Source organism: Montipora foliosa, chromosome 6, assembly GCF_036669935.1.
Source record: "Montipora foliosa isolate CH-2021 chromosome 6, ASM3666993v2, whole genome shotgun sequence".
Taxonomy (NCBI): Eukaryota; Metazoa; Cnidaria; class Anthozoa; order Scleractinia; family Acroporidae; genus Montipora; species Montipora foliosa.
Window position 1 is genome coordinate 66886394 of NC_090874.1, and position 12500 is coordinate 66898893.

At 39.4% G+C, this 12500-nt stretch overlaps 1 protein-coding gene across 2 annotated transcripts in view; it reads left to right on the top strand.

The window, feature by feature from the left end:
* LOC138008194 (uncharacterized) overlaps positions 1 to 12500 on the top strand; it is a 148655-nt gene that overhangs the window by 129901 nt on the left and 6254 nt on the right. For both annotated transcript variants that reach the window (XM_068855437.1, XM_068855438.1), the window contains 7 exons: positions 5696 to 6076; positions 7045 to 7461; positions 9649 to 9696; positions 9912 to 9971; positions 10198 to 10245; positions 11604 to 11648; positions 11843 to 11890. In XM_068855437.1, coding sequence (XP_068711538.1) covers positions 5696 to 6076; positions 7045 to 7461; positions 9649 to 9696; positions 9912 to 9971; positions 10198 to 10245; positions 11604 to 11648; positions 11843 to 11890 — 1047 coding nt within the window. The remainder of the gene's footprint in view (positions 1 to 5695; positions 6077 to 7044; positions 7462 to 9648; positions 9697 to 9911; positions 9972 to 10197; positions 10246 to 11603; positions 11649 to 11842; positions 11891 to 12500) is intronic.

A 12500-nucleotide genomic window follows, 5' to 3' on the forward strand; every position in this document is an offset into this window, starting at 1 on the left:
GAATAATTACTAGAAAAAACTCCATGTCTTCATTATCAAGCTAATAAAATGTAGTGAAAGATATATATACTTCAAAAACTCATTAATAAATCATGAGGTTAACAGCCTATTAAAACATCGATAAAACGTCACATGTATGAACCTTTATACCTTGGTAATCTATGATCATTCTGAAAAGCCCGGTGGCGGCTTCATTTGATTTCAGTGCCAAGGAAGTGCGGGGCTGAATGTGCAAACAATGCAATTATCGCTTATTCTCAAATGAAACGACCTCTATATAGAGGTCACTAGTTATCTTTTATATAAAGGTCACTAGTGTTCTTTATGGAATAGTCCTAATCATTTTCATCCTTGAAATTTCAGCCATTACAAAAGTCTGGGCGGATACTTTTTACCCATCTTCCTTCCAAACTTCTTCAACAAATTTTGTTAACCAAAAAATTCAACGACTTTTCCGTCATGTTTACAATGTTCGTATCTAGAATTTGGATTTTCTCCAGTTGCACGTCGAACCTTGCTTCTTTTTTCGCTACTCGTTCGTTCAGCCTTGCATTTTTCCACTGTGCAAAAATATTAAAGGACCATTTTGTGACATATCGTGTTGATTTTGTGGGGGATTTTTCCAACAGTGCCTCTTCTTCATCGGCAGTTTTTAATTCTCTGAACTTTCTCTTACGCAGCATTTTTAACCAACCTCTTTCAACCACTCAAAAATTCATTCGCAAAGGGCTTTTTGAAACTTATGAATAACAGCGCACAAAGACAATGGAAAACGTAAGAAAGCGAGTCGATGTAAAACTTGTCACAGATGAAAACAAATCATTAAAATTAACTTCAAAACCAACTTATGTAAGCAGCAAAATATTCAATGAAAATCTAGTAGTAGTTCATAAGATCAAAGAAACACTAATTCTTAACAGGCCGGCATATGTAGGAATGTGTATTCTTGATCTTTCAAAGACTTTAATGTATGATTTTCACTACAGTTACGTCAAAAAGAAGTATGACAGCAAAGCTAAATTATTATTCACAGACACACACAGACTCACTAACTTATGAAATTGAAACCGATGATGTGCATTAAGAACACCCTGAAAACTTCCCATATTTCGACAAAACCAATAAAAAAGTAAGATGTAAATTCAATGATGAGACTACTGGTATTCCTATATCACAAAGTTTATTGGTTTGCAATCAAAGATGTATACTAACTTACATGAAAGATAACGGGCAAGGCGGAAGGGCCGCCAAGGGAAATCAAAAAGAACGTTATTAGAAATGCCATCAAACATGAAGACTATAAAAAAACACTTTTAAACAACGAACAAATATATCATACAATGAAAACGATAAAAAGTCAAAACCATGAATTAGGAAGCTACGAACTTAACAAAGTGTCATTGCGTTGATAAATACGAAAAGACTAAAAAACAAATTCGATCTAACAACTACCTACGCTTGGTCTTGCACTGAGGTTGGATAGGTCTTCAAGTGTATCTAAGATTAAGCTCATAGCTACTAGCATGAAAGTGAGGAAGACGGCCATGTAACATGTAGTTCTCGCTGTTTACAGTATTATTGAAAAGACGTTCAGTTATCTCCTGCCGCCTCTTATACAGTGTCCAGCCTTCTCTAAAAAAAATGATTTGGTAGCTTTAACTCTGTATACGAAGATCCAAAGACTGCAGGGAATGCGCCACGAATCTTAATGATCCGCAACCCTCACATTCTTGCCAAGGTAGCCCCAGCACCAACGCAATGGCAATGTAACGAAATTTCCTGCACAGGATTAAAAGATGGAAGAAATAATCAATTTCTTTGTTACTCCACAACTTACCAAGTTGACATAGTTTTCATATCGACTTTGTAATGTGACAGTATAAATTAATCAGGGGCACCCAACGATAATCTTCGGCGAAATACGTGTTCGCGAGAGTTAACCTGTTCTAAAAATTTCGGTTCTTGCCAAACAGCTATAGGTTTCTGTACACAAACATCACCTAAAAGATTCGCAACCATGGGAAAAGTAGTGCTTTTCGGAAGGGGTATTTTTGCAGTTTTTGGCACTGAAAAGGTCACCTAGAACTTCGGGTGACCAAATGGTTCGCTGGGAAGTTCTTAGAAGGTAACGTTCAGCTAGCAATTTCTGAGACGTCATTCCCTAAAATTTTCGGACACTTCAATTTTCAGCTAAGATATCCGAACAGATCAACTTCTTCTAGGTGAAAAAAACATCTGTTTAGAAAGTCTTAATACATTACAAGGAGCATAGTAACATATCCTGTTTGAATCCTTTGTTATTAATAAGGGATGGGCACATCACTCCGGTCTCCGCAAAAGACCACTAGATCAACTGTAAGAAGCAAAACGCAACTTCTTGTCGAGAACAGGTATGATTTATTACTTGGTACACCTCTTCCCATACCTTAATAAACCCCCGAACTACAAATAAACCCCCAAAACAACGAAAAAGCTAAGCTGGTGAGTGCCAGGCGCCAGGAAAACCACTCCCTGGAGAGGTGCCTTACCCACGGAAATCCAATCTAAAAGTGGCATTGTTGACAGCTTCAAGGGGGTTAAAAGGAACTTGAAACTCCCCTTCTGAAGTGGAAAAAAAATGTTCACACTTCCACCTTTTCCTTGGGCTCTAGAAAAGTAATTTAAAAGGGGGAAAACTCGTGGGTAAGGACTCCTTGCCAGGAGACAGAACTCCCGCGCCTTACGAATCGAAACGCCCACAAGCATGCCCAAGAAATAGACATACCCACGTGAGTTACTGGCCCTTTAAAGGAGAAATAAAGAACTATAGAAACAAGATACGACTAAGGATTAAATAGCAAACAGACTTATTGGTAATAAATGAACAAGCAAACTGCTTCCAAACAAGACCGTAGAATCCTCTTACGAGGAGAAAACACAAGTCTCCCTTATACTGGAGGTTTAGAGTTCGGGCCTGGACAGTCTGACCGTTTTGAAGGACCTGCGTTATACCGTAGATCAGAGAGGCGCTTGAAACATCTCGACTGTATGTGGCCCAGTTTTCCACAATAAAAGCTCTGGACGGAACCGAAAGCGCCTCTATAACCTTGATTAGGAGCGGGAAACTGCCAAGGTCGGGGTAGAGCTGGAGCGCATCTCCGAACAGACTTATCGACCTTGGACATGACATCTAGGACACGTTCCTGATGCTTATCTCCCAAATATTTCCTGAACTGATCAGGGGGGATTGAAGTCTTGACTTTGAGAGCTTGAAAAACAGCTTGGAAATAAGGCAATTTAGCTTGGTTCGATGAACGGGCCACCGCTTTAAGCTCAATCAGGACATCGAACGCCTCATCCTTGTCAAACGGGGGATTTTTTCCTCAAGAGGAGGGACGCGAGCTTGGATAAAACATCTTCGACCGATTCCTCTTTTCCCCCTTCAAACTTCTGAATTCACTCCCTCAAAACTTGCAAAGGGTCGTTGTCTTATAACCAGGAATACTTGAGTATAAGGACCAGAAAAATTAAAAAAAAACAAACAAGAAAAAACAACCCTTGACAGCTTGAAACTGGACACTGAAAACAAACGTGTGAGGAAAGAACAATGCCGGGCGACTAAAATTGTGAAACGCGGAAAACAACCAGGCCGAGCAGTATGCACCTAGCGACAGGTGCGAAACAATACACTACTTCGCAGGCACAATAAATACAGCTGCCATCCCGCAGGCACAATGAAATCTCGTAATCAAGCCCGCAAGCACAATAAAATCTCGTAATCAAGCCCGCAAGCACAATGAAATCTCGTAATCAAGCCTGCAAGCACAATGAAATCTCGTAATCAAGCCCGCAAGCACAATAAAATCTCGTAATCAAGCCCGCAAGCACAATAGAGCCTGCAGGCACAAAAAAATTCTCTTAACCAAGCCCGCATGTAAAATAAACACAACGTAAACAACCCCAAAGGCACAATAAATTCTCGTAAACAAGCCCGCATGTAAACTAAAGCAACGTAACAAGCCCGCAGGCACAATGAAATCTCGAAATCAAGCCCAAAAGCAAAATAAAATCTCATAATCAAGGCCGCAGGCACAAATCTCTTAAGCAAGCCCGCATGTAAACTAAAACAACGTAACCAAGCCCGCAGGCACAATAAATTGTCTTAAACAAGCCCGCATGCAAAATAAAATCATAATCGTAAACAAGCCGGCATGCACGATAAATTCTCGAGAAAAAGAAACCCGCAGGCACAAACCCAACTCATAAAAGAAACACACCAGCACAAACAAAACTCATTAAGAGTCCGGTAGGCACAAACGTAATTGGCGCGAGTACGTATAAGGGATAACGAACAACGACTAGTACAAAAGTGTGGCGAAACAAATTAGCTAAAAACCAAAGGAAGAAACCAGAAAAAAGGAATTCCCGTCAACTGGATCCACTGGAGCTTGAGCTTGAGCTTGAGCCGGGACAACTTCTCGAAGAGCTAGGGCGTCCGGAAAGGCATCTTCGGGTGGCGTTGTCATAATCGCAAATTTCGTCTCTCCTGCGGTAACTTGCAAAAGACGCTTTCTTGATTTCGAAATAACTTTTAAACCTTCACCAACCAATAGGAAGGTGCGAGAAATCCGAATATCGAAATGATGGCTTACGAAGTGTAAATGATCGCATAATCAACAGATTCCAACAGGATATGAATATTCAAATGACTTTGAATAGAAATGTCTTTAAAAGGCTTTTAACTTAATCTACTCGTTGGGTGCCCTTGATTAATAGTCAACATTCTCGTATGCTATATGATTGTTCGTGCCATTGTTACCCAGGCATCAAGGCATTTCGACCGTCATCCTGGGTGCTCTGTAATGCAGGACATTTGCAAATCAGGTCTCTGGTTTTCCGCCTTCTGCCAAAAATTGCTCGATTTCTCCACAACAAACGCTGTCATAAACTGTGGGCATCGGCTGGCACATTCCACACTCGCACCTACAATATAGAAAACGGCAAAAAAAAAAACATTCGAACATCAACAGAGACAAATTCCACTGTTCCCTAAGCGATTCGTTTCACTCTCCGCCTGTTCCTCGCTGATACTTTCAGGCTCCACATTACGACGGACTCTACATGGTTCAAAAAGATAAGGACAAGGCCCAACATCCATGGAAGCTTCTGAGATTTAACGAACATCACTGTCGTAGAAACTGCATTCACTTCCCTGATTACACTTGTAAAAACTCCTCTGAACTAGTGCTATCAGCACAAGCCACCATAGATTCTAGATTGTGCCGCATTTGTGTTCCACTGCCGACGTCACAGCCACCCGCCATTGCTTTAACCGGAAGTCAGAACCACAGAATATTTCATTTCTCGCCCTTTTTTCACTGCCACATTAAGCGACAAATGAAAAAAGTCATATTTTTGGGTTTACATGCCCTTGATGAGAAAGGCTTTATTTCCTGTGGAGAACAGAGCGCGTAAATTCCAACCAACGAAGTCTGTAATTAACTGTCCAAATATCAACTAAAATTTTGTGCGCTGTATGGTTGGCTATACCTAAGGGTTGGGGTCTCATTCATTGTTGATAACTGGGATAACCTTTGTTCGGCGGACTGTGTTTGGCGACTTAAAGCTTTTGTTTAAATTCATAACATGTCCCCTTTCTCTGCCCCATTTGAGAAAATAATCCTCACATTGTTACCTGGTTTAAATCTTGTTTTAGAATGTTCCAACTACAGAATTCTGAATGAGTCCAACCGAGCAATGACCCATGTTAACAGCAGCATTGGTAACCTGTGTGATTCATCGTTTTCTGGTTGGTATCGATTTAGCGGAGAGGCTGGAACTCAAATGGCAGATTCTTGTCGAAAAATGTATCACTGCAACTCAGACTCACCAGGCTGGCTCAATGGCACGCATCCCACAGTGGCGGAGGGGATTGTGCAGCGAAAAGTCTGTTTTTTGCAGCACTCGAATGGGACTGACTGCTGCTACTTTTCAAAGAACATCAGTGTTCGCAACTGTGGAGCGTTTTATGTTTACCGCCTTGATCCACCCAGGTGTTACTCACGGTACTGCGGCAACGGACTGCCACAAGCACCAGGTGTGAACGCATTTTAATTTCCGGATTTCCTTTTGCTACCTTTGGTGCGAGAGGCTTTCTTGGCAAGATTCAAACACTTTTTGCCAAAAACAATTGTGTCCATCCTTTGAAATTTGTGCCACGGATAAAGCCCAGGAAGGTTTTTGATAGAGAAAAATAATACGAAGGATTAAAACATCAATTGATTTCTTACTGATAAATAATTATTATATAGGTAAACTATTCCGAGATGAAAAAGAAGAAAAACAACGATTTGCAACTCTTGATGATCTCGAGCTAGGCGAAAATCCTATTGTCAGTATTAATGTATTGAGAAGATGTATTTTGAACAGGAAATGAATTCAATGGATTCTAAAAGTATTTTTTGAAAAAGGAAGCTATTTTATAAAAGCAATAGAAAGACTTTTTCCCTATTTTCATTGCCTGATTTTAACGCTCGGGTGGTTGGGAGAATTCTCGAAAGTCTCGGGTTTGCATAACTGTCTCGAATTCTCCTACCTCAACTGGCGTTTAGATCAGGCTATACAAACAGGGAAGTCTTCCAGTGCTGAAACAATCCACGTTTGATAAAACCTTCAGCTCCATCGCCCTGCCGCCTACCTAACATTTTATTATTACTAGTGAGAAATTTGAGAGTGCATCTGTGTTTACTAGGAAGCAAATTAACTAGAATGACAAGGTTTGAATAACAATTTGAACGGCACAGTGTCATTTCTTATGCCTAAGACCAAGCAAACGCCCACCTTAAATTGCAGTTTAAAATGGAGTTTCCTTTTGTTTAGAAAATCACTCCTTGGCCGACATATCATTACAGCTCTCGCTCAGTCACGTCAGGGCTTCTCTTGCTTCATTCCTGTCCTCTTGTAAATCATTTCTTTCCTCTCATTGTGTGAGTGCTGTTACTCGGAGCCTGGAAGTGATGCCTTTTTCTAACAATGAATTTAGTATATCAAATAAAATCTTTTCAGAATGTTCAAACTACAAATCGCTCACGGAAGCGAACCGAGCAGCAACGCATGGACACAACCGTTTTCAATCACTTCTTGGTTGCGTCAACGAAAGCACACTGTCTGGCTGGTACCGGTTTGACAGAGAGGCTGGAAATCAAATGGCTGATACTTGTGTTGAGAGGTATCACTGTGGTGCTAAAAATCCAGGCTGGCTTCATGGAGGACACCCCTCTGTGGGGGATGGCGCTGTCGTGCGTAGGGTGTGTTTCACTGGAGACCACGACTGCTGTGAATACTTCGTTTACATCAGTGTTCGCAACTGCGGTGGATTTTACGTTTATAAGCTGAGTCCTTTGCATACCTCATCCTATTGCCTCTATCGTTACTGTGCTAGCAACGGAACTGCACTAGTACTGACAACAACTTTGACAACTGGTAAATATTATTTAGTTTGTGGCACACAGTGTTATGCACAATCATTGCAATATTTGAAAGTCATTGGAATGGTATATTCAATTTTGAAAATCCCGAGGTGCTTTAAATTTTTCCCGAAGTCAAAACTCTCAAGGGAAACCTGAGAGAGGCTTTGAACGAAATACAGCTATTACCGAGATCTCCATAGCTGTGGCCAACATGCACTAAAATAAGTCATGTCAAATGTATATTATATAGATAGATACTTATGAAATACCAGGATTTTCCTTCTTACGAAAAAATCATTTCTTCACTACTCGCAGTGAACATATCATTTTTATCTTTCACATGTGACCATATAGGTGTCGACATGGTAACTAACACGATTAGCCAATAAAACGCAAGCTTCCCCTTCATTGCAAGATACTTTTGTGCTGTAATATAATTGTTCTATACTACATTAACATTTTTGTTGCACAATTTGACATTATCATGATTTTTTTTGCCCTAACTTTCATATCTTGTTTCATGTTAAACAGCATGCGTGTTTTGATGGTTGGTGACCACTTTTTCACCATTTCGAAAATGAATAAAACAAGTTTTTTTTTTTAATCTGGACATTTAATCAACATCTATGTAATAAACAGAACATTACATGGCCGCTCTGGGATACAAATTTTATCTTCTTGTGCTGATAGTATCTCTCACGAGTGAGCGCATACTATCAGCACTCCAGGATAAATAAAGATTACTTCATGGTTGGTGAGTGCGTGCGATATTTATTCACGAGTTGTGAAGGATCGCGTAAACGAACGTGTGGGTTTAACGATTCTTCACAACGAGTGAGTAATAAAAATCGTACAAACGAGCCAACAATGAAGTAATTTGTTTATTATATAAGTACAGAAATCATAAAGTTATCGAGGTAAGTGTTAATAGAGAGGCTATCAAATCACCGATCGTGAACAAAAGCCCCAAACAACTAGCAAAATATTTTTGAAATAAAAGAAATCTTTACCTTCCATACCTCGCTTAAGCACTTTTAAAACATTTAAAACTTCTGAAGTATTTTGTGAAGAAAAGTAAGGAATAAAAGATCAAAAACTTTGAAAACCATGCACTAGTCGGCCGTCATGTTTACAAATTTTACAGTCTGTGCACAGGCCAACCGCGCCAAAGTTCAACGTAATATTAAGGACGGTGCCTAGGTATTTTTGCGCGGTTTACTGAATATGAACAAGTGTTATCGAAGCTCAAAATAAAATTCAGGGTAACACACATTTTTCGAAGATAATCAATCAAGATTATTTGTAAAAAGCTTTAAAATACAAAGCAGTGTATGGCTTTCTTTTCCAAATTGAAGCTAAATTATCTCTGAAAAATGCGTCGTTACCGGAATTTTCCTTTTAGATACAAAGATCGCTCGCTAATTTCCGCTTTCTCTGTGTAGTTTTGAACCGCGCAAAAATATCCCTGTATTAATAAGCACCACCCACAGGAAATCCGAGCATCTCGATAAGCGCACAACGTATGCGGATTAACAATAGTAGGCACCGTCCTTCCAAAAGTCCGTCCAAAAGGCTGATACGACCATTTTTTACCAGTGAAAATCACAGGCGCGCGCTCATTGAATAATTGTTAATTAATTTTGGGTTGATATACTAAATTTCAGCCTGCAATTTGCCGTTTGCTTTTCTTTGCTCTCCTCTTAAAGTAGGGGGTTCTAGCAATGAAAAAGGCAGCGGCAACGAAAACTTCGCCTCGTTATATTACTTTGCGCTATCTCAATCATATGGCCATTATTCCATTTCGTTCACGTCGTGCAATACAGGCCCACTAACTAGATTGGCAAGAACGGGTTAAAAGTGAACATAAAAAATGAAAGATTGTTATCCTTAATGGCCCTTTTTTATGCTGGAGACACATTTTGCGCCCATCATTTGGTTTGTGTAAAGACGTATATGAGTCGAATAACCCATGTTGGACGACCGACAATTAAAGCTCTCTCAGGGGTTACTTTGAGTCATAGGGCAAGACGATCCTTTCGAAGAGAGTTCTCAAAAAGGACTTCACAGTGATTATACTATGCCCTACGATTATTTTCTTCCTTTCACCCGGGTAACCGTTATCATTTAATTCCATTCGTAAACAGCTCAACCGACAACAATTTAATTTCATTTTCTTTTTTTTTTTGAAATTTTGTAACAGAGATTTCAACGTCATCTACTGCGCAGGCAACAATAAAGCCCCCAACAAGTAAGTGCACTCATACAGATCAATTGGTTATTCTTAATGGGTGTCTTTTGCTTATTCTTTGCCTTTAAAGCCAAAAATTACAGGTAGAAATGTGGAAGCCAATGATCGGCTTGTGTTCGACAATGGTTAAGCTTCCGAAGCTCGTTCACTCTTCTGAATTCCCTTAATAAACAGCTCAACTGACAACAATTAATTCAAATTTATTTTGTCTGTAGTTTTCGTTCCAGAGTTTTCAGCGTCAAGTACTTCAGTGACAACGACAGAGCCCCTAACAAGTAAGGGCACTCAATTGGTTGCTGTTAATGTCACTTGTTGTTCTTTGTTTTCCTTTGATCTTTACAGCAAAAACCTACCGAAAGAAATGTGAAAGCCAATAACTGGCTGGTGTTGAAAAATGGTATAGCTTCCTGTGCGAGGTCGCAATGCTTCATTCCTTTCATAAACAGCTTAGCCGACGATAATTTTCTTTTAAATTCATTTTACTTCTATTTTTTGTCGCAGAGCTTTCATTGTCAAGTACTGTGCAGACAGCAACCGAGCCGCTAACAAGTAAGTACACTCGATCGGTTATTATTAATGATCTTCTATGGAAGAAATGTGAAAGCCAATGATTGGTTCGTGTTGGACAATGGTATAGCTTCCGCGGCGAGGTGGCTATGTTGCAGGTCAAATCCGGTCTCAGGTTGAATCCGTTTTTACCCAGATTAAATCAGTGATCCTCGTTTTACCTAGGTTGATTATGCACTCAAATGAACTGAAGAAACACTTTTCCGAGCCTAAATTAAGCCTAAAGAAAGATTAGTGTTTGATTATGATATATGGCTATCAATTATGACTCATTATAGAGCAATAAATAATGAAAGGCACTGTGTTAGGTGGAGTATGTCCATCGTTGTAGTGTGGTGGTGAACGCACAGGACCAAAGATCTGGAGCGTCCGAGATCGAATACCGGTAAGTGCATAGTATGGTCCCTTACTATATGTTGTAATGGATAAGTGTATGAATACAGAAACCGATAAGATGGTAAGAAACATTAAGAACATGTGTTGAGATGCGTTAGATAGAGCTGGAGGAAAGGTGTAGGTGTTTCCAAATCCCTTTTTTGACGATAAGTATAGCTGATTAAACTAATTCGAGTGCACACAATTATTCACCCTTGGTAAAATGAGGATCACCAATATAACCTAGGTAAAAATGGATTCTCAACCTGAGACCATATTTGACCTACAACAGCTATTTTGTATTCCCCTTCGTAAACAGCTCAACCGTTAACAGTTTTATTTCAAATTTCTTTGGTTGTAGATTTTGTTTCAGAGCTTTTAACGTCCTCTGCTGCGCAGACAACAGGAACCCCAACAAGTCGGTTCAGTATTGTTGATGATGTTTGTTGTTTCTACATTTTCCTTTGAACGAAATGTATATGAAAAAAAAAAAACAAAAAGATTTGAAGTGCGTCTTTTAAAGGACAAATAGGAGTGATTCTCGGACTTACCTCGACAACTTAAGAACTTGTCTCCTCTAGACACTGGACAAGTTCAGGCGGTTTCAATACACCTTATTCCAAAATGGCCGACATCTAGATATTCTTTTGTTTTCATTCAATTTAGACCTTGATGCCTCGAGGCAAAATATTCTTTTGAATTTTCCGCTCAAGAACGAGGCATCAAGGGCTAATTTGAATAAAAAAAAAAAGAAAATTTAAATGACGGCCATTTTGGAATAAGGTCTATGGGATTCGAACTAATGACCTATCGGTAAAAATGTGGGAACCAATAATCGGCTTGCTTGGAACAATGTTATAGCTTCCGAAGCGAGCTCATATTCTTTACTCCCTTCATAATAGCTCAACCGACAGCAATTTAACTTCAAATTTGTTCTGTTTGAATTTTGAATCTTTTTTTAACAGAGATAACGTCAAGTACAGCGCAGACAACAACAAGGACCCCACCTAGTAAGTATAGTGCGCTCAATCGGTTTTTTTAAATGGTGTTTTTTGTTTCTACGTTTGTCTTTATAGCCAACACCTACCGGAACAAATGTCGGAGCCAATAATCGTCGTATAACTTCCAGTGCAAGTTCGCTATTGTTTACTTATTCCCACTCAAATCTTATTTCAAATTTATTTTGTCTGAATTTTTGTTCCAGGGCTTTCAACATCATCTACTGCACAGACAACAAATGAACCCCCAACAAGTAATTGCACTTAATCCGTGATACTTAATGATTTTTTTGTTTGTTTGTTTGTTTGTTTGTTTGTTTCCTGGTTTCTAGTTTTTTCGTTAGAGCCCGGTGACCGAACGATTTGTGTCGGACGTACCGTGGTATAGCTTGAGCATGTCGTACTTACACAAACGACTCGCACGATGAAGATACTTGCTATATCTTTGAGCAAAATCTAATCGTACTGAAAGAAAATCATTAAAGTTAAGATTTCTGTCGAAAATCCGACGAAATCTCTACTTCATTTTGTCACCTCTAAGGCTTGACTTGAAAGTTCCAATCACTCTGAATTCAAGTCTTATTAGGCACGTAAAAGTTATGAATCAAACTTTTACGAGCTGCCACTTTTTACAAGCGTGTTGAATTCGACTTGTCGTGGCACAAAAGAGTCATTTTCAACATGAAAGGACTTTTAAACAGCATAAAAGTTCAAGAACCAAGACTACCCTACTGATGAGAACTAGTTACTGGATGCATGCATGTGATGTTCACAAAGAACGACAAAATGCATTAGGTGATTGAGTCTCTCTTGTTAATTTTCAGATGCCGGTTGAATTTAAGCTTGATGAAATGTTGAATTCAA